Source organism: Betta splendens, chromosome 1, assembly GCF_900634795.4.
Source record: "Betta splendens chromosome 1, fBetSpl5.4, whole genome shotgun sequence".
Classification (NCBI taxonomy): Eukaryota; Metazoa; Chordata; class Actinopteri; order Anabantiformes; family Osphronemidae; genus Betta; species Betta splendens.
The window spans coordinates 8,822,102-8,843,998 of NC_040881.3; the positions used below are offsets into that span (position 1 = coordinate 8,822,102).

Below are 21,897 nucleotides of genomic sequence, written 5' to 3' on the forward strand. Positions count from 1 at the left end.
GTAAAAAAGTACTGGAACATCCTAACATTTCATATGAAAACATGTCATGTACCAGAAAGGTACCGATGGATAACGGATGGACGTGTAAATCAGATAGAAAACCGAATTGCATGTCTAGTGGCTTTGGCTGCTTGAGCAGCTCAGGCTCCGCTGCACAAACCATGGTATTCAGTCAACGTCCTCTTGATGGAGACAACGCTGCAGAAAAAGACCAGCATTCCTCCTTCAATGGCCTCATGGATTGTTAGGTTGAATGGTTGGTAACTCAAGTACCATAGCTAAGTAGCTGTACTTACAACATATCATCAACTATATAATACATTAACAATAAAACATTAAGTTGCTTCATCATGGACTAACTACCTTGCAGCACATTAAAGCATTAAAATAAGTGTCACCTTTACTGTACCAGCTACAGTAGCAAATAGAATCCACACACCTTATTTTGAAATAACCAGTGTGTATAATGAAAACAAATGAGAGCAGGCTGGTAACATGCCAGAAGAGAATCTGTACAGTTATTGTAGCGTGTAGCAAATGCCTTCTTGTACCGTATTTAGTAACAGTTTGCATCTGACTCCAAGGTGATACGTTGGGGTTTTTAACACTATACTTGTGTGACAACTGCACTTTGTTATAATTGGAAACACCGCAATAATTAGGCGGCACCCTCCGTGTTCGCCTCTCCAACGGAATGCTGATCAAAGGGTGCGAAATCTGTATCAAAATAGAAGCACAAGTAACAAGTTTAACTAAGCGCAGACAGCAGGCGTTTAAGCAGATTTCTTGCCTTATGTTTTTTTTAATATGGTGAATGATCACCAGAGAAATCAGACATTTATGGAGAAAGGATTCATCTAAAGCATCTTCCTTTGGGAAGTTCACTGAATCTTTCATACTCCGCTAAATAGGGTTCAACCTGCTACACAGAGACGACAGCTCACAGGGTCCCTTCTCTGAAATAAGACAGATTCACATGTGTTCACACACTTCATCACTCACTTTGACGTGTTCACAATGGCCTCTGACTCCTGCTCTCCACCCAAGTGCTCTTCAAATACTGAGTGAGGCGTCTGAGGTTTCCAAAGTTGCAGACATGCTTAGTATGAGATGTGTTCTTGTTACAATGGCAGTTTGTCCCTATTATATATTGAGTGCAACATTTATTTGAGCGTATGCAAACTCAGATGTCAGAATTTTGAGAGGATATGTGAAAATATAATATACCGTTATACCTTAAATAAATAAGCTCCATTTACAAATTCTGAAAAGCAGCAAAATACTGTAAATGTTAGATTTATCTGTAGCTATCGACATCGGTGAAACAGAGACAATGGCGGAAGAACACATTAAGTTTAATATAAAACCGTTGAATGAACTCCACCATGTACATATCAAATCTGCAAAATGTGTTAAAACTGTTATCATAGATTTGCCCCACATAGCCCTTAACATACACAATCCTAGACCCGGTTTGAACCAATGTAAAATAGCACACGCACAAGATATAGGTAAGATATCACAATGCAGACGGAGCACAACGTACCAACGTCACCAAGTAAAAAAATATCAACAGTAAATGCATGTTAAAATATTAATTTGTATTTAATGACATTATAACAGTTCTTGTGCGAAGCAGTTGCCAGTGTAACATGAGGTTACAGTACGATACAGGTGGAGGCATGTAGCTTTTTAGCCCACTTCAGGTTTTTTTTACATTCGAGCAGGTCTTTGTGGACAAATTGAGATTCTTTTGTCTAACACGCGGTAATAATAATACTTATCAGGCGTTGGGTTCTTTCCCTGGTGCTTGCACAATAGTTTGGCATCATGTCTGAAAGCTAAAAGTCTGAATGGCACTTCTGCGAGTATCTGCAGTATCCAGATAGAAACAGTCAAATAACAGCGCTGAACTGAACTTCCTCTGTCTGTGGCAAACACTGAAGACGAATCTGACTAATGACACACGTATTAGGTCAAAGGTCAAATCCACGTTCTCTGTGCCGAGGAGGAGCTGCTTCGCTGTTTGAGCCAGTTGTAATGGAGGCAAAGCGCAAGCTGAGCCCGAGTTCAACCGTCAACACGACAAGCAGCTGCGCAGCAACACTTTCGTCTGCGTGAGTAGGCACGGGTGGACAGAGACGGACGAGGCGGAGGAGGTTGAGCCGCGGAAACGGGGCCGTTCCTGCTTCGCCCGCGCTGCTCATCAACAAGAGTCCAGCGTGATCGATGCTTTTTCAGATCCACGTCCACAGAGGCGGCTGCGGCTGCGGCTGCTGCCAACGCCCCGTAACGTCAGCGGAGGAGGCGAGCCGCCGGCCCCCAGGAGGCCGGGTCCAGGGTCACGGTGGGGGGGGCAGCCGCACGTCCAGCAGGTTGTAGGCGAAAACGTTCCAGAACACGGCACAAAGCACGAACACGGCGTAGACGCAGAAGAAGATCCAGAACAGGGACTGCTCCTGGAGCTTCTGCTCGTAGTTCTGCAGCACCACCACGCCCAGCGTCAGGCCCACCGCCACCCCACCCAGGTGGGCCACGAAGCTGGGGTTGGGGCAGGGCGGGAAGGCCGGCGGATAGAAGCGCAGCCACACGGCCCGGCCGAACTCCACGCTCACTGCGAGAGAGCAGAGGAGGAGAGCGGCGCGTGGATATGCAGGCATTCAGTTCATGTACTGTAAATGATCCATAAACCGTTTAAACAGCAGCCGACTGATGCGTCACAACGAGGTGAGAGGCCTCGTTATCCACACTTACTGCACACGAGCGCCATGGCCATGCGGAACAGCTTGAACTGACACTTCATTCCCGACCAGTTCTACGAAAGAGCGAGCGAGCGAGAGAGAGAGCGCGAGAGAGAGAGAGAGAGAGAGATGTGAAGTGAAGAGAACCTGCTGAGACACACACACGGAACAGGATTGTGCGCACACACTCACCATCACCACATTAGCCAAGTGTGCTGAGACCAGGGCGTACACTCCGCCGGAGGATCCGACCACCGGGGCGCTCATGTCGGTGACGGACACTGCCAGAGACCCTGCGGGGACGGGACGAGTCACGGGAATCAACACATACAGCGCTTAAAGGGGGTGTGTTATCAGCAGACACTCGTGAATGGAGGCCTGCTCTCACTGTAGAAGCACATTGTGCGATGTTTGTGTGGGACAAAACGCATTCACATGAAGTCAGCGGCCGCCAACAGGGAGCTGTCTCCTCAGCACCTTGGTACCAATTCAGCGCACCAACAAAAGGGCCAATCGAGCATTGGCCTGTTTAAAAGTGGGGACATTCAGAGTCACCGTAGGAGATTTGTTCTCACTGCAGCCTTTATGTAAGATACACAATAAAAAAAGGTTATTTGGACCATTAAGCCACAACATAAAGTTTTCTCTGTTCGATGTTAGGCATAGTTTGATCACTCCAATAAATGTAGATCAATTCTTGATGTGCATTCATTTATTAAGGCTGAATGTTGATCAGTTTTTAAACAACACTGGGACGTCTGACCTGTGCCCAGTGTGTGTGGGTATTAAACCCAGGTTTAACAGCGTTACGGCAGCAGCGCACGCACATCGAGACAAGGTCACGGCCTCTCAGCTGGAGTCGTCACATGTCCAAGCTGCAGAGGAAGAGCCCAGGACATGAGGAGGATAATGAAGCATCAGTGCTCAGGTCGCTGGATGGCGGTGGTTTGTTTATCTGCTCTTCATTTTACTGCCTGTTTGCAGTTGACTGCATGTTTTTCTATAGACGTCATCTGTCTAGACCGGGTCATTGTGTCCATGTTCTTGTCAGTCGAACACAATAGATCGTTGATGTTTACGTAGAGCTGTTGAAGCTGTTGAAGAGTCCTCAACCTCTTGGAGAGTTATTACTTGACCTTTGAACTTTGCCTTGACCTTGTGCCAGCTGAGCCCCACTGATACTGTTACGCTGACAAATTACACGACATGTTGAAAAAGTGAAATGATTAGAACTGTTCGAATACAAATACAATACAATTCAATAGGTATAGAGAGTAATCGTTTATCATCTAGAAGAAAGTTTTACAGCCATCTGTGTGCATTGTCTGCTGATACTTTATTATTGGTGTGTATTATTATTTGTTAGTAGTACTGACTTCTTTGTATTTACAAAAAATGATACTATATGGATTATTTGTTATACTTTGAAAATAAGGTTTTAACCACTTGAGAGAAAGATGTGCAGTCATGTGTAGGATGAGATGTTAACAGAATTGTTATATTTGCGTTCTAAGTGTGGATACCAGGTACTAAATGGCTCACACGTCTGTGATCTACGACTTGAACTGTCTCCTGCCACCAAAGTAAAGAAAAAACGGTCAGACACAACAAACATAACCATCAAAGGCAGGACAACCAGAGCGAGGCCTCCCCTCTTCCGCTTGTGGTCGATATCTAATTAAAACAGCCGACGTGTGTGTGTGTGTGTGTGTGTGTGTGTGTGTGTGTGTGTGTGTGTGTGTGTGTGTGTGTGTGTGGTACGTAAGTTGGTGTGATTTATGACGTGTTTCCTCCTCATTACAGTACAAGGGTCATGTAAGACAACCGACTACCACAGCTGGTCTCCCCAGGGTGTTTGTCACTAACCCACGCACACACACACACACACACACACACACACACACACACACACACACACACACACACACACACACACACACACACACGCTCACCACGAGCTGCACCGGTGTGGAGCACTTTGCTGTGTGCTGCTTCAGAAGTGCAGACTCACTGTCTCTGGAGCTGCAGCGGTGCCTGAGGTTACCAGAGGAGCTGGTGGCATTTTGTTGCAGTGTTTGTGCTTTCTCCTTCTCATTTGCAGTCGCTCGCTCGGCTCACCTCCTCTTCCATCCTCGGGCTTCTCATATCCTGCCTCCCCTCTGCAAATCCTCCACGGCTTATTAACACTTATGAATTCATCCTGTTCTCTCACCGCCACCCCCTCCTTCATTATTACTGTGTGCATGCGTGCGTGCGCGCGCGCGTGTGTGTGTGTGTGCTTCTGACTGATCTCCATTTGAGATGTCTGTCTTTCCACTGCGCAATTACACGCGACTGTGGGTGGGAGGCAGGGGCTTTGATGGGGCCCCCTGCATCCCACCACGTCTGGTCGGAAGACAGAAACACCATCTGTCCCAAACACTCACACACTCAAACACACTCACACACACACCAATAGTCCTTTTTTTTCAGATTTCTTGTTTACCAGTATTTACAAATACACTGGCTGGAATCTGATGCTGCTAAACGGGAGACAACACACGACTAGCAGATGGAAGAGTGAAGCTGAGAGGCGAGCGTGTCTGTCCCTGGGACGGCCTGTGTGAGCGCGTCTGCAGAAGCACCCAGTCAGTAATTGCATGTATGTATGCATGAGATCAAGCGGCCACCTGCCAGCACACCACACGCGTAGACCAGTCCGATCCTCAGCGCTCCGTGGACCATTTCTAGAGGGACTCCCACCAGCAGCTGCATGGCCATGTTCAGACTCAGGTGTTCGATCCTGTAAAAGACAAAAGGACGCGACGTCACAGTCGGGTCCGTTAAAGGCGCCGGCACGCGGTCCTCAGAACCCGGGTTCGGGCCCGTGTCTCCACGAAGCGGCGCTTGTTGGCTGCTCATTGCTTTTGTTGTGACAACTGCCAAGGATCTGCCCCGCTGAGCTGTTGACAGGATTACATGGTGATTACAGCAAGGGAGAAGAATGCGTACGTTGACTGCGTGCGTCCTGCGAGACCGAAACCAAACAAAAAGCCAGCGTCAGTGAGACAGCAGCTCGACATGAACGCAACATACGCTGCAGAAAACGCATCACACTCTGGCACCAAACAGTGATGCAGGTTAAACCAACAATCAAGCGAGAACATCCACATTTTCCACTAGTTCCTTCCATATATTCCACATATTCCAACCATATGAATGGATGAGATAAGCAGTCATCACAAGCATTAGTAAATGACTAAATGAACACAACACAAGGCATCTTTTCAGCTTGAGACCAAATCTTCGATGCCTTTCACAGCTGCCTCATGTTGTATCTCCATAAGGTGGAGCGACGCGGCCGAGAGACAACTTTAAAGAGCGGTTTTACTACGTTCAGCTCCACCGAGGGACGTTTCGGGGCCAATTTTCACAGCCTGTTCTTGGGGCTGAGATTTGGGAGGGAGCGGTGCTGCTGAGCATCTGACAGGATTACACGGTTTGCAGAGTGTGCGTGTGTGTGTAGATGTGTGCGTGTGTTCATGTGTGAGCGTATAGACGGAAGGAAAATATGGAAATTGTGTCAGTCGCAAAGGATTTTCATTATGTACTTTAATAATGAGAGCGGTACGTATTGGACAGTACTGTGTGTGCTGGTGAATAGGTGGATCAGCGAACACAGTGTTTGTGGGATTTATTTGAGCTCTTCTAGTGTTCAGGCCATTGGAAAACAGCTGATCAGGTTTTGAGAGAGTAAGTCTGACCCCTCCTTCATCTATTCTGTCCAGTAACCAGTCTTCATTGCCCAGCATGTGTGTGTGTGTGTGTGTGTGTGTGTGTGTGTGTGTGTGTGTGTGTGTGTGTGTGTGTGTGTGTGTCTCCATTGTGCAGTTACTGGTCCAACCAATTAAAAGCTTGCTTTATGTGGGATTTGTCAGGATTTTGTTGTGTAAGGTTTTTGGTAAACAACATATTAAATTGATTTACATCACAAATGAATGTTATCGTAGCACAAAATAGGAGCTGCATCTTATTTTACTTATAGTCACTTCCCCTGAGGTGTTAAACCTCACAGCCGCCTTGTTCCACGGCTTCATTCATCCTCCTCCACTTTATCTGTTCAGCCTGCGCCATCTCTCTCCAGAACCTCCAGCTTCTCCTAATTAAATTTTCCATTTTATTAGTTCTCACTATTGCTTGAGACCACATTTACTCAGAAGGGTAATTAAACCTGGATAACCTGACCTGAACCGATAATAAAATAGACTGAGAGGAGATGAGAGGAGGTACATAGTAAGCTGGAGGAGATTTAATAAATCTTGTGTCAGCTGAGCAGTTTGTTTAGGCAAAGAAGAGGAATAACAGCTAGAAATGTTCCCCACACACCACAGTAGCGATGCCGTATATACACGATGGTATTATTAGCAATAATGGTCACTCGTTTTATTTGTTTTATGACAATAAATGAATCCTGAGATGCTGTGATGCTGCAAAAAAATAAATGCGTATGAAGACAGAATTATCAGCAAACAGGCTCTGAATGACTTTTGTTTTTTAAAAGGCATAACACTCTCATCACATATATTGAAAACATACTGCTTGCTAGAGGCTGGAGTTTGTAAAAGAGTAGGAACTCACCCAGTGTGCATGAAGATGTAGCTGAGGTACCTCCAGGCCTGTGCTCGGAGCTGGGGGTGGTAGGGAAGGGGGCTCTTTAGAAAGGACGGGCTGGACACCTGCAGGACCAAGCGGTCCAGCTGGAACCCGTAGTACATGAACACTGCTACCTGGAAAAGCAAACAGAAGGTCAGCGATTCAAGGAGGAAACTTTTAAAAGCACTGATGCTAAATTACACATGTTATTACCATAGCTTTTGTCTGCAGTGTTTACAGGACTCTTTACCTCTGCTATGGTGACAGCCAAGATGAGCCAGGGCGGGGGGCAGTAGGTGTAGCTGTCGAAGTACCACTTGCGGTCGACCTCGCGGGGCAGAGTCTCGTAGGCGACGTGGCGGACCAGCTGCTGGGACAGCCCCAGGCCCACCTCATCCCTGAGGCTGCAGCCTTTGATTTGCCTGCTCCCCTGCAGGATGGCCCTCCGGAAGCTGTTGGAGCGCTTGTTACTCATCTGGAGAAAACAGGAAGGAAGCTCCTGAATGATGGAGAACGAAGCAGAGGTCATGTATGAGTGACTTTTTGGGAACGCGTTTTATTTTGAAATTTCAGAAAAGAACTGTTCATGTCCAAATGGAGCCTTGGTGCAGGGGTGATGTGGGTACAGGCCGGCGTATCGCACGCCGGTCCTCTTCAGTTCACCACAATGAGCGACTCCTTCCACATCACCGTGGCAACAAAATGCCTGCACCGTCACCTAGCAACCTACAGAACCTGGTGTCCATCTTTCTCTGTTCCTTACAAAGTTCATTTCCAGCATATATTTACTGTCCATCCGGTTCACCCAGCACAGATGGGACAGTTTAAATCATGAACATTATCAAGCTGAGTCTCCTTAAATGAATTAATTTTCACCTCAATGTAGGAGGTAGATAGTACTGATCATATAGTGACTATACAAGCAGCTGCACATGGTACTTGTTTGCTGTTGGATTCTGTCTAAATCACTGCTGACCTTTGTGCTGTTTAACACATTTTCTCATATTGCAGTATTTGGCATCATGTGTCACGAGTGCAGGCTGTTCAACCCGTGTGCAAACACAGATCCATCGCATCGAAACCAGCCAGGCAACGAGGGTACATACTGCCATGTGATCCGGGAAACTACAGTGTCCTCAGAAGACAGATGTGAGAGCAGAGCATCAATAAAAGGCCTGAGCAGCCGGCTGACGGCGCTACTGGCTCGGCTTAATGAGACTTTTAGTGTCACTGCAGAGACCACTGTTTGGAGATAAACTTCAGAAAAAGCCAATTATTTCAGCCGTTCTGTCAGGAACAGAGGACTGTGGGAAAATGATTATGGGTTACCATGGCCACATCCTGACTGCGCACCAACGCAAGTACACACTCGCACACGCACACACATACGCACGTGCAATCAACTTTGTGTGGCTGTACGGACTCACTTACTGACAGAATGCTCCTCTCAGACCCATAAACTCAGGTTAACCATGGATTTATACGGGGAGGTCTTACCGAGTTAAAATGTACAGCACACACACACACACACACACACACACACACACACACACACACACACACACACACACACACACACACAGACCTCCCCCAGGCCGCTGGGCTTCACAAAGACGGACAGTTCTTTGTGTGAGGTGGCTGCAATTCCTCTCTTTGTGCAACGAGAAAGAATGACATTCTGTTTTCCCGTAGGCGATGGGGGTGTGGACACGTAGGGAAGGGATGAATAGATGTTTTGAACGCAATCGACAAGCTGATAGTTTCATTAATGTAAAACACGATCAGAGGACAGTGACAGAAAACTAATACGGGACACGTAGGGTACAGTTGTGAGCACTGGCACAAATGTGATGACGCTCACAGCATCATCACATCTAAGAGAGACAGACAGAAAACATGAAGAGCATAGATAAGGTCTTCATTGTGTTTGTGTTTGTGAGGGTCATCTTTCTGCTATTTCTAAAATAATTGAGACTTATTAATGAAGTGAAATCATAGCTGAGCTCACATGGCTCCTGCCTCCTCTTTTATCCTCTCATTCTTGCACTGTCCTGTTCCCCTTGGTTGCAGCTGCCTCAGTGAGCGCTTAGACACAAAAGAGCCTAAGAAAAAAAAAAACGAGTGAATGCGGACACAACTGGACGCGTCCCGTTCCTCTCTGTCTCACTTCCAGTAGCTCGCCGTGACCCGTGGCCCCGTCACGTGACACGGATGCGCCAGTAGAAACAGCGCGAAGCCCTTTGACATCTTTCCAAGCGTCCTACAGGCCTCGTTGCTCACCCACTGTATCGAACAATGCACGGCTCAGAAGAGAGAGCGAGGCGGGACCCTCGCCCTCGGAGACGGCAATGAACTCCCCACAGCCTCCCTGCAGACGCCCCGACCCACCACCCTGCAGACACTGCTTAACGCTAAACTACTCCCACTGCACCCACTCCACCCTGTTCGGGGTCAGCAGTTCAGCTTCCCACCAAAGCTTCAAGGGAGATCCTTGAAAAACCTTGAAAGCCTTGAAAAACGGTTTGAAGGTGACAGAGAAAGTGGGCCAAGGTGAAGAGAATCCATCATCTGAAGCAGCCACAGGGGTTTATAAACTACAGGTTATAAGGTGGGTCACCCTGCGTCATGATTAGGATTAATTGAGGCCTGGAACCATGTAGAGTTAGAACATTTTACCAGGTTGACAAAGTCCTGGTAGCAGATCTTCCCGTCCGCGTTGCCGTCGGCCAGGGCCAGAAGCACTTCCAGCTTGTGGGGGTCGAGCTCCGAGCCGTGGGCCTCCAGCAGCTCCCTGAACCGCTCCGTGCTGATGAAGCCCGAGTTCTCCGGGTCGTACTGCAAACGCACACAGGCAGAGCATTAAGTCTGAGCGCAACCTTAGCGGCTCATTCACAATTGGTTCTTGAGAAAGTAAGGCGCCCACGTAAATGACCCCCGACCCCAGATGGAAGCCGCAAATACAGTATATGTGCGAGCGCATCCATGTGCGCCCGCGTGGAGACAGACGTTCATGCATAAAGATGTGACATTTAGACTCAGAAGCAGGAATAGAGGCCGTGGGCGTGAACATGTGTGTTTACGCCGGCGCCGGCAGACTTCCAGCGAGGCCGGCCCGGTCTTGTAGCTGTAGCAATCACGCCTCCCATTCCCGTGTCCTTTGGTGGGTCACACACGCTAATAGCGCCACGCGTCTACGACGTTCAGTCGCCAGCTTTGGCCCAAAAGTCGGCCCGGTTCTGCAGAGCACATTCTGTCCTGATGTCACAGTGATGTCGGCCAAAGCCGCTCCCACCGCTCAGCATGTGGGCCAGTCTGCTGTGTGTCATATTGTTTGAACCAGACTATTCAGGGATTTTTCCAACCAGGACTAAAGGATTATACTCCAACCCAAGACCCCCCCCCCCCCTTCACACACTCACATACCGCTAAAACCTTCTCTCACCCTCCTGCTCCGCCTTTACCCACATTCATCCGCCTCTCCTTCACTTTCTCCTTCGCTTTCTCCACAGCAAACAAACAAGTGCCCCAGAAGGAAGGTCCTTCAACAGCTGTTCCTGCTCTCTCTTCTGTCTTCACTCCCAGAGACAGACAGACAGACAGACAGACAGATGCATGCACCAGTCATGCCATGTAAAGGTTTACACTTATACTTTACTCTAATCAGTTCTTTCTGGAATGACTTTATGATGAAACATTGCTAAATTAGTACACACACACACACACACACACACACACACACACACACACACACACACACACACACACACACACACACACACACACACACACATTCCTGGGCTGGGACAGCGGTGAGGCGGAGCAGAGAGGACACAATGCAAGGCTTTCTGTCTTCAAGCTTATTTTCATGAGGCTGAATATTAAAGCACCACATACAGTAGCAGGCGGTTTGTAAGGAACAGGGTCATTTCCAGCATTTCCAGCATTTCCAATACAGCATTACTGTATATAGAAAACACGGGAAGAATTGGAATATCGGGCGATGGGAAAGAAAAGAAAACACTCTTCCAATTATGTATTTTGGGAAATTGCAGCCATCACTCTGTAATATGACTTCAACCTGCCCATAACAACCTAAAAAGAATAAAAGAACAAAGAGGAGGTGAGTTCTAGAACAGAGTCTCTCATTTACACATTAAAGTAGAAATACCATTAAAAATGAACCATTAAAAATGAACTGCTATTGTTATAATTTCTTCATTACGTGGAACTATTACATGAACCTGTAATGACAGCAAAGCAATGTGGACAAAGCATGAAAAATAAACACATGGTTTCCCCCGAGGCGACAATAAACCTGATGTCACACATCTTAAATAATAATATCCACCGGCTCCAGGCATGACCGCGGTCATTCAGCGCGGCGACAGGCACCGCTGGGGCCGAATTAATCCAGTCACACAGCGACAGAAGCCCCCACAGCCCCCGAGCTACTGTACGACCTTGAGTATTGTCATGTGAAGGAGCCAACAACGCTGGAGGATGTGAGGAGAAAGTGACCAAAACGACGCTTTCTGCAGCATTCGCTTGAGATAAACAGACACCAGAGAAGAACGCGAGCTCTGAGCCCAGTCGTCCACGGTGGGTGCATGTTAGAGTCCAGTCTGTTCAGCAGTCAGATTAAATACAATCCGACGACAGATTAATCCTAGATTATGCAGCTACTGGTGTGTATCACATAGTAGATCAATTTACTATTTAAAAACTACAACAATCGACCTACCGTGATTTAAACAAGCCTTGTTTCCTGTTACTGGGTCATAATCACTGATTAGCGGGCAATGAAGTGGAACCTGGGCAGAGAGGACAAACAATGGTGGCCATTAGGCTGATGCTGGCTAAACAGTGAGTGTGTGATTACAGGTGTGGGGTCCAGACAGATGTGGCTGGAGGAAGTGAGCAGTCCCCAACGTGTTCACGCTCCGTGCACAGTCCACGGCTCCTTATGGAACCAGCTGTTACCACTAATCGTCTGGCGCGTCGTCCTTTTAGGTGCGCTAATCAAAAGCCGGCCTCGCTGCTCTCTCTACAATTACACTCAAGTACCCGGGAACACAGGCGCGACCAGGGGCGGCACGTCCACTTCAACGCACAGAACGCTACAGAACGCACCCACCCACGTAGCCGCATGCTAACCAGGCGTCGCTGCTGGTCCCCAGTCAGCGCTCGGTGCACTCAGCCGGGCGTCCAATAGGCCCCAACAGGAAACAGGCCATAAACAACACAGAGAGGAATGAGGGAAGGAATGACTGGAGGGGAGGCAGAAAACAAGAAGTATAAAAGAAAAGTATGACTTTTCTTATTATGGATAAAACACAGAGGGACCTAAAAACCTGATGCTAACAGGTGGTTCTTCCTGGTCCTCGTTACTCGCGTGAGAACTGGGTTTTGCTCAGTTGAACTTGTTATTTCCCCGGCTTATACGCAAGAAAATAATGGTTGTAGGGTTCAGAGCAGCGCGTTGTGACTCTTTGAAGTAGAAGAGGCACAGGAAGAGGAAGCGAGCGGCTCCAGGTGAGGGCCGTTTGTGGTCTGGAATGAGACGGTCGGGAGGGAAACGAGTGGCAAAACACCGGGTAGACTGGGTTTTCAGACGCGCAGCCTATTGTCCCAACAGGTGTCTCTGTGTTTTAGCGTCCGGCCCGGCGACGCCTCAGCAACACCCAACTTTTAATGTTTTCAATGGAGGAAGGGGAAAACCATGATCGTTAAAATGAGAGCGAACCCTCACCCTTCCTGCGGCGGCTGCAAGCGGCACAGAGTCACCGTCACACCATCGGTTCAGAGGAGATGGAGATTTCAAGCGCGCCAGTCAGACCAGCGTTATCAGCAGACACAGGCCGAGCTGTGGCCTCATCCTCATCTTCATTCTCTCCTCTCTCCAACCGTGGATTTCAGCGCGTCCGGACCCCAGGGCCCCCGCGGAGCGCCCGGCGCGTCGGCCGGGGCCAATCAGCTGATCGTCGGGTCACCTGAGCTGCTCCGGCTCACGCACAAGCACGCGTGCGGCCGCCCGAGGCCGGCGCGGACCGTTTCCTTGCCAACTGGCCTGTAACCAGGCAACGTGGGCCGGCGCGAAGACGTCTTCGGCGGGTGCATGCAAATGTGCACGTAAACACAGATGATGGGGCTCGATACGCGTGTTGGTGACAGAAACTAAGTACTATTTCACATCCTCCCTCTCACAGTGCACTTGCACAGACAAAGGCTCGATAAACAGCGGGGGAACAATCTAATTGTGACCAACAAGTGTCACATGGCTGCAGTCTGAATGCTTTTAGCAACGGTGACCATTAAAGGGTTAAAAAAAGAAAGTCCACACCAGATGAGACCCAGAATAGAGCAGGATTCCTGCCCCGCGGTTCACAGCAGGCCGTGACCAGCGGCTGAGAGAATGATTAGAGCCTCATTCCCTCACAGCTCTATGTGACACTAACTCCCTTCAATGTTAAGTGCTGTCTTCTTCGTTCTATTCTTTAATAGTGGAGGTGAGGTGATGATAACGTGGCACTTGTATAGTGTGATCATGGCGTACGTTCAGCACCGAGTGTGAAACATGCAACCTCTCCTTCCCGTGCGTCCACCCACTGCTGTGCCGCCGCCCTGTTCATGCTGATGGACGGATTAAGGCAGAATAAAACAACACGGTGAAGTGTGAAAATCCTCAATCCCAATCCGAAACGATGGCAATGGATGGAATGTGCCCAATCAGTGAGCAGCATGTTTAGAGCTCCACTATATTACAGCAGCTCCATCAACTCAGCTCCAAGGCTTATTATGCTGCTACAATAAGACACAGTGTCCCTGCAACTGGATCCATCGCTGCTGGCTTTCTTGGTTTGGGTTTAAATTAATTATCTGATTCAACACATCGAGACTCAACTCACTAACAGGAAGCGCAGCGGAAGAGGGAGCCACTAAGTGCGCTGTCCCACAGGGACTCTGTAAAAGCTCGGGGGGATTACAGCCTCAGCACGCCGTCTAGCATGTGTTCAAATAAACACTCTGCCCCCTGCTGCTGCCGGCGAAAGCCCTCAGATTCATTCCGCCGCTGCCGCCGGAGAGAGGCAGCGTTGGCGAAGGCACGTGGGAACAAACGCACAAACATGGGCCAGCGAGGGAGAGTCACCTTCCGTCACACACAAGCCTTGAAGCTGTGATGGAGGCTCCGTGTCACCAAGGCCCAGTGCACCGGCAGGTCACAGACAAAGACAGAGATGGTGACCCCCCCCCCACACACCTCCCAGTTACAAGCTGGGAACCATTGGATTCTACTGGGCCAAACTCTCCATCAAACCCCCCTTCGCTGCTGCGCGTATTCAGCCGCCCTCCGCAGAATAAGGGGAAAGAAACATTTGTTTAACGAGCCGTCTTTCTCTCTCTGTCCCTTTTCCTTGCTGCAGGCCTGCCCTGAGGTCAGCCCCCCCACCTCCACCATCAAAACCCCACCCCGCCGACGGCAGCAGCTCCATTCACCGTGCAGATTTATGATCTCTAATAGCTGGCAGAGATCTGGGGCCCAGGAACCCCCCCCCCCCCCCCCCCCTTCATTTCTACAAAGGAAATGTAGAAAAAGGGGGGTTCGAGGCTGTCGGAAACATTTTCGAGGTTGGCGTCTGTGTCAGGAGAAACCTCTCAGGTTGTCCGTCAGCGATCAGCACAGAAGGCTCCGGCTGCTGGGCTCCGAGGTCGGAACAGCACGGGAAGGTGACATTTCACGTCCTCGGCTGCTCCGGAGCCCTTTTCCATCAGGGGTTTTCATTAGCGGTCTCATTCAGGCCGGCGGCCAGCCAGTCTGCTGACGCCTGGTGTCGGTGGAAGCCCCACCGGGGCTCCCTCGGCCTCATAATCCTATTTCCACAATACTGAGGGTTCAGCAAGCGAGCGGGCGAGCGGGCGAGCGGGCGAGCGAGCACCCTCCCTCTCCACAAACAACTCCCCCTTTCATTTCAAGGCAGGAGAAAAATGGACTTAGTCCACGCTGTGGTACTGAAAGAAAAAAATGTTATCAAGATATTTACAAATAACTGGATAAGGTGGAGGTTAGACTGGAATGTGGGGGAGCACATGCAGTAACAGGCAGCTGGTGGGGTTAAGCTACCAACACATAATTAACTAACTATAAATTATTAAACTGCATGTGAACTAACTATCTGCTGAGGGTGTTCGCCTTCAAAACCGCCAGAATAACATCATCAGTTTACTTAAGAGACTAAAACCCAGCATCCCAGTAAAAACAAAAAATCCTGGAATACCAAATAATTAAGTAAGCTATAATTCTGCCAGTATAAACAGTTTCCACTTCACTATCTTTCTTTGGCCTCTGATCCGGTGAACTAGGCCAAACAGGGGAAGCCACTCGGGCTCTGCATTTATCTGAACCATCTCCCAGCGCTCATCAGACGCACGGGCGCCGCGGGAGCGATCGCTGTGATTATCACTGTATCGCGGGTCCACGACTGACTGCGACCACACCTGCTGCGTGCCACGTGGGAACCATTGTTCCTGTAAGTGGGGTGTGGAGTGAAGGCCGTGCCCTGCTGAGCGGGAAGCGAACACACGAACCAGGGCTTTTTATTCCCAACTAGATATTAAATGCTTGTAAACAAAAAAAAAGCGAGTGCATCCGTGTTGTAGAGCAGCACACGGCGCTGCCTTTGAATGGTGTGCGTGTCTGCTTTTATTTAAGCACATGTTCTCCAGAGGATGAGGAGAAGTGGGGGTAAACAAGGAGACGCCGGTGAGGCTTCATGCGCAGCTGAGCACATAGTACAGCGAAGTGATGGTGAGCTGCGGGAGCTGGAATCCAGACGGCGCAGCTGACGCTTTGAAGGCAGCACACGGACACGAACATCTGGTTTGATCCGACAGTTGTCAGGTTTCTCCAGAGCTACGTGAAGTCTGTCTGACAAGCTGAACCGTGAGCAGAGCTAATGGGCGCGCACACACACACACACACACACACGCAGGCACGCATGCACACACGCGCGCGCACGCACACACACACGCATGCACACACACACGCACACACACACACACGCACACACACACGCACACACACACACACACACACGCATGTACACACACGCGCGCACGCACACACACGCACACACATGCACACACACGCACACACACACGCACACGCACACTCACGCACACACACACACGCATGCACACACACGCGCGCACGCACACACACACACACGCATGCACACACGCACACACATGCACACACACACACACACACACACACACACACACACACACACACAACCCCCAGGTCAATGTGACGGGTCACAGCTACGTGTTGTTGTTCAGTCGTGACCCACACACCATTCAGCCTCCGCTGGGACTGTGGAGGCTTCCTGAAACCAACAATCAAACAATCACTTTCAATTGATTCTCCAATTTGTCAGGCAACCCAGGGAATCACCGAGGTCTGGACTCTTTCAAACATTACCCGAGTTGTTTTTCTGTTCCAACAACCTTGGAGTGTTTCAAATTCCCTAAAGCGAAGCTGCGCGTCTGGTAATTCCTGAGAGAAAACCTCCTTCCCACCGCCTGCGATCCGCCTCTATACGAACCCTGCTGCACCCCCTGCGTGAGCGCGGAGAGCTGATCTGATTGCAGCAGCGCGGTGATTACTGTTCGCCCGGCTAATGGTTAGAGGCTAATTTAGAAAGTCCAATGAAAAACTCCAGCGGTCGTGGATCTTCCCGATCAAACCGCGATTTGATGCTTTTCCCCCGGGAGCCCTTTGCGTTCGGTGGAGAGGTTTATTATAAGACCGTAGGAGCAGCGAGAACTGTGAGCGGATCTAATGAAAAGAGATGAGACGACAGCATCGATACTGAAACCGAAGCCGCTTCGCATCTGCAGCGTCACTGCTTTGGCGCCGACGCGGAATTGGACCTCGGAGCAAAGACGCGTTACTCTGAACCCGCTCTGACCTGCAGCAACACGTTTGCATTTTAATCCAAAGCCGCGTGCGCTGAGCAGCCAATTACGGATGAGGCGGCGCATCATCTTTCCCCTGTTTACAGACTGGCAGGTACAGGAGCTATTTTTACCCCCCGCATGAAAGCACGGCCCGTTTGTACAGTCCGCCAACTGGAACCGGGCCTTTCATTAGACAAATCTATTTAGAGCCAAGAGACAGAGCCGGGAAAGATGAGCTCCGATTACGTCGCTCAATGAAATGTTTAAGGCCCTGTCTGTTATTTCATCACCGCGCGGACGCGGCGCTTCTTATTAAAACCGACCGGGGACGCGTTCGCTGACTAGAACCCTCTAGAACCCAAACCGGGACGAGACGATTGAATGTCACCGCCAGCTGCTGGTGGACGCTCAATCTCCAGGACTCAGGTGTCAAACACAGCGATGGTGCTAAAGGAGCAGGTCGCCATCTGGGCGCGTGTCGACGGGAAGCAGGGGCGAAGTGGATGAAAGAGGAAAAAACGCCGCACAATATGCGCATTGTGCAGGAGAGGTCGTCAAGAGGTGGGCGACAGATGGAAAAAATCACATCTTACGGACACAAAAGGTGCCAGAAAGAAAAAACAGCATGAACAAACCCCCCCCCTTTATTCTTTTCAATGAAGCCAAATATGCAGAAAACAAAAGTCCCGATTCACAGCAACAGAAGAAAAAGGCTGGTTTTTGCGACGTTCGGAATGACGGGCGGCGCAGAGGCTCGCTGTGGCTGCGTGCTTCACTGAGCACAGCTGAGGCTCTCTTGTCTTCCCCGTTAAGCACCAGTCGAGAGTTGGGCCACCCGTTTAAAATGCACAAATGTAAAAAAGGGGGCAGAGCGGTGGGACTGTGACGCGGCCTTTGGTTTCAGCCAGAGGGAGTTCCAGCGGGAACAGGCGGCTTCTGCTCAACGCGCTGGAGGACTTATTTTAACGTAACACCTCGTCGTCTCCGCTTGGTGCGAGAGGTCGTATGTAAATCTAAACATCAGAGGCTCCGTGGAAAAACATGCAGGAATGGGAAAGCTACAGCTTCCTGCAGACTCAGACTCAGGAGCAGGAGCTCCACAGGTTTTTATGCGCCACTCTAACATCAGGCTTTATTAACTCTGGGACTGTGGGACGGTTCATGTTAAACAACAACCTTGTCTTGCTTGCGCTGTGTGCATTCAGGGCGCATCCTAAAGGACAGAGCGAGGCGGGGTCACGTAATGATGGAGAGAGGAGGGGCCGGAGCATCCGCTGACCTTCTGCAGGCGTCACCTCTGCTTCATTAGTCCCGCTGCTTTTTAGCTGATGGGGACATGAATCACAGCGATCTGACGCTTGACCTTTGACCTCTTGGGACGGAGGACGCCAGCATTTATGCGGCAACAAAGGAAGGAGAGAAGGGGGAGAGGAGACCTTCCAGGCTGCAGGCTCGTCACTGAACTCTCCAAGTTCAATCGCTCGACCAATGAGAAGCCTCGTTCGGCAGGATGAAAGGAGCGAAAGGACGTTTGGCGCTGCCGGACCGTCCAGCGACCTCAACCATTTGGACGAGCGCACGCTTTGTCGCCGGACTTCCACTTGAGGAAACTCAAAGCTGTGGCCCATGGACACAGACAGGGGGCTCAGAGGCCGGCTTTCAAAGCCTTTCATGCTCCATCACCAGCGCACACACGCGCACACACACACACACACACACACACACACACACACACACACACACACACACACACACACGCCAGTCTTTCCCATCATCCCGTGGGACCTCCCTCTGACAAAGCGAGCCTGACACGAGCCTCTGGCTCAGCCGTGAACCTCAGCGCTGACCCCTGCACAACACGCATACATTTGCACCCCAGGAGCAGGGGGAACCCCGGGGGTGGGCAGGTGCTGGGGCTGCCCCGCGTCAGTGTGTGCGCGGAGCCTGTTGGCCGTCTGTCGGCTCAACCTGCTGCTCGCATGATTAGACAGTGTGCGTTTTTCTTCTCTCGGGGGCTTTTTGGCTGAATCTGTGCGTGTGTGTGTGTGTGTGTGTGTGTGTGTGTGTGTGTGTGTGTGTGTGTGTGTGTGTGTGTGTGTGTGTGTTTGTGTTAGCGGATTGGTGTGACTCACTGCCTCCAGGATTATGTATCACTCTAATAGCATTATTGGGGTCAGTGTCAGCAGACAACACGCCCACTGCTCCAGTGTGGCCCCGCTCCCCCGATGCTCTCATCTCTGCACGACTCTGGTCCGATAAAGCAGCGATTCCTCGCCAGCAGGCCAAGGATTTAAAGCTGCACCAGACAAGATTTTTGATCTAAAAATACATTTGCCTAATCAGACTCGATCACAAACTGGGACTGAGTGACAGAAAACTTTCCCAGCTGAGACCCGGCGTATTCAGCTCATTTAGTCAATTTAAACTCTGTGTAAATGTGTTTAAGCTTGATTACGTAAAAAGTAGTAACGCACACGCTACAATACAAACAGCCACAAGCAGTCATCAAACATGGCCACCCACATCAAAGCAGCATCTGGTCTTGGTACTTGATAATTAGTGGGAGGATTAAGTTACTTTCATTAGTAATAAAAGCAGTACAGGCTCATCAGATCAGTGACCTGTACACGTGGGGTTTGGTTAAACAGCCAAAGGTCACGCGCACTTAGATCAGCGTCCTCACAACACATGCACGTGGAAAGAGCCGGTTCAGCTACATACCTTGTCAAACAGAGACTTCCATTGCTGAGAGAAGCAAACGGGAGAAAAAAAGAGAAAGCAAAGCAGTGAGTGAACGACAGAGACGGGAGGAGGAGAAAAAGCAGGTGACCTGCACCTGTTTGGAAACGATGGAGCCTTTGCTCGGGCAGCATTTGCCCGATTACATGTGAGTATGAGCTGCGGAAGGAGGGGGTGGGGGTCTGTGCGTGGACTTACGTCCTCCGGAGCCACTGGAAGGACGTCGGTACTTTCCAAAACCTCGATCTCCTCGCCCTCGGCGTTGGCCGCCACCGCCGGGGAGGAGTTGAGCGGCGCCTCCCGGGCTCCGCCTGCCATCGTCGGGCTGCGCCTCTCCATCCGGCCGCGGCAGAGCAGCGACTCGGCCCTCAACGGTGACTCCACATGCCGCGGCTCACGGTCCCATCACGCCCTCGGCAGGCTGCGCGTCAGCGACGACGGGAGGCGAGAAGCACGAGCATCACGCACGCCCCCGCATCCTTTTCGGCTCGGAGGTGTCTTGGATGAGAGGCGCGCGCGCGCTGGAGTTAGTCCGAGCGCACTTCCGCGCAGGCCAGACGGGTCCGAGATGTCATGCAGTCCGCGGCGGAGAAAAAGTTGACGTGGTAACAGTTTGGGGACAGTTCTGGTCTATTACGGCTCCTCGTGGGGTCAAACCGGCGTGAACCGCGTCGTCACTCAGCAGTGACTGAGGTTCGCAGGGCTGATTTCCCCTCAGCGCGACGGAGGCAGAGCGAGTCCTGGCAGATGCGACGCGGCGGCGGCTCCGCGCAGATCCGTCTGAAAGAAATAATGACATCATCAAACACGGGGCGGACGTACTGGACCGCACGACGCGCGAGACTCGCCGGGCTGAGCGAACGCAGGGAGCCGGTAAACTCCACTTGAACTGCGTCACACAGAAAAAGTCCAGCAAGTGCCCAATTTTGGTGCGTCACGATACCTGGCACGGTGGTTCGCGCCGGTTCGGTGGCGCAGTCGTCTGTTGGTGGTGGTGGTGGGGTTCTGCTGGGATGCTTGGGTCGGCTCCAGGAGAGCAGGAGACGCCGGGACTCGTCCACGGCTGCGTGCGTCCTGCCAGGCGAGAGAGAGAGAGAGAGAGAGAGGGAGAAAGAGAGAGAGAGAGAGAGAGAGAGATGCTGAGGGGGCGGAGAGACGGTAGAGATTGTAGGGGGGGGGGCACCAGCCACCCCCGCACTTTCCAGGAACCTTGGGTCACTGTCAGAACAGCTGCCTGTCTCTCCATCACTGGCGTATGATCCTAAAGTCTTGTATTCTCTATGGTACCTTTCACTGTGCATCTGTCCAACGGACTCGATGTCCAGTCCGTCATACCGGTGAGGTCCACTAACTTCTCCAGTCAGATCATTGCCATGGAAACAAAAAGGCTAAGTGATCATCTGAAACCTGGAGGGTCTTTTCCTGAGCCACAGCTCAGTTGTTCATCACAGTATTCACCACCGTCCGTGCTGAGCTCGTGTGGTCCACAGCTGCACAAATTCCCCCATTTTACATCCAGACCCACGTTCTCTGTGACGTAGCTTCACTGCGTCCTCACAAGTCCCACCAGCATCATATCACTGAGCAGCGTGAACTCCTGTCATGGTGTCGGAGGTGGAAGCGTGAGGGGGGGAAAGGGTGCGAACACAAAGGAGAGACAGACGAGATGTGCAGCAGGAAAACACCTGCTGTGCGACAGCTAAGCTCATGTATAAATTAACAGCTCAGGAGGCCTAATTTATATTTACCGTAAACTCCCTAGACAATCCCAGCAGCTTTTGTTTCATGTGCCACTAACACAGTTTTATTTCTCTCTCAGTTAAAACAG

At 50.4% G+C, this 21,897-nt stretch overlaps 1 protein-coding gene across 4 annotated transcripts; it reads right to left on the bottom strand.

Annotated features, from left to right (window-relative positions):
* Window positions 1-1,338: 1,338 nt before the first annotated feature.
* On the bottom strand, window positions 1,339-21,172 carry rhbdl3 (rhomboid, veinlet-like 3 (Drosophila)). 4 transcript variants are annotated; one of them, XM_055510373.1, is made up of 10 exons: window positions 21,013-21,172; window positions 20,268-20,849; window positions 20,052-20,075; window positions 10,050-10,208; window positions 7,624-7,872; window positions 7,359-7,507; window positions 5,411-5,523; window positions 2,934-3,034; window positions 2,755-2,815; window positions 1,339-2,614 (listed from the first exon to the last, which is right to left on the bottom strand). In XM_055510373.1, exons 2-10 carry the CDS (start codon window positions 20,406-20,408, stop codon window positions 2,343-2,345), a joined length of 1,269 nt encoding a protein of 422 aa, XP_055366348.1. In that variant the 5' UTR covers window positions 20,409-20,849; window positions 21,013-21,172; the 3' UTR covers window positions 1,339-2,342. The 4 variants fall into 4 exon arrangements, with proteins under 4 accessions (XP_055366348.1, XP_029011192.1, XP_055366351.1 ...); XM_029155359.3 differs by having other exon boundaries at window positions 7,624-7,848; window positions 21,013-21,170; XM_055510376.1 differs by lacking the exon at window positions 20,052-20,075 and having other exon boundaries at window positions 21,013-21,170.
* Between the last annotated feature and the right edge of the window lie 725 nt (window positions 21,173-21,897).

What these genes read in the sequence shown, in the direction of transcription:
- rhbdl3 (XM_055510373.1), bottom strand. Translation starts at nt 20,408, where the DNA reads ATGGAGAGGCGCAGCCCGACGATGGCAGGCGGAGCCCGGGAGGCGCCG. An exon ending in TTCCAGTGGCTCCGGAGGAC is followed by an intron (nt 20,076 to 20,267) that starts GTAAGTCCACGC and finishes TGCTTCTCTCAG; the next exon opens with CAATGGAAGTCTCTGTTTGA. An exon ending in CGCGTGTGGTGTGCTGGCAG is followed by an intron (nt 3,035 to 5,410) that starts GTGGCCGCTTGA and finishes CCGTCCCCGCAG; the next exon opens with GGTCTCTGGCAGTGTCCGTC.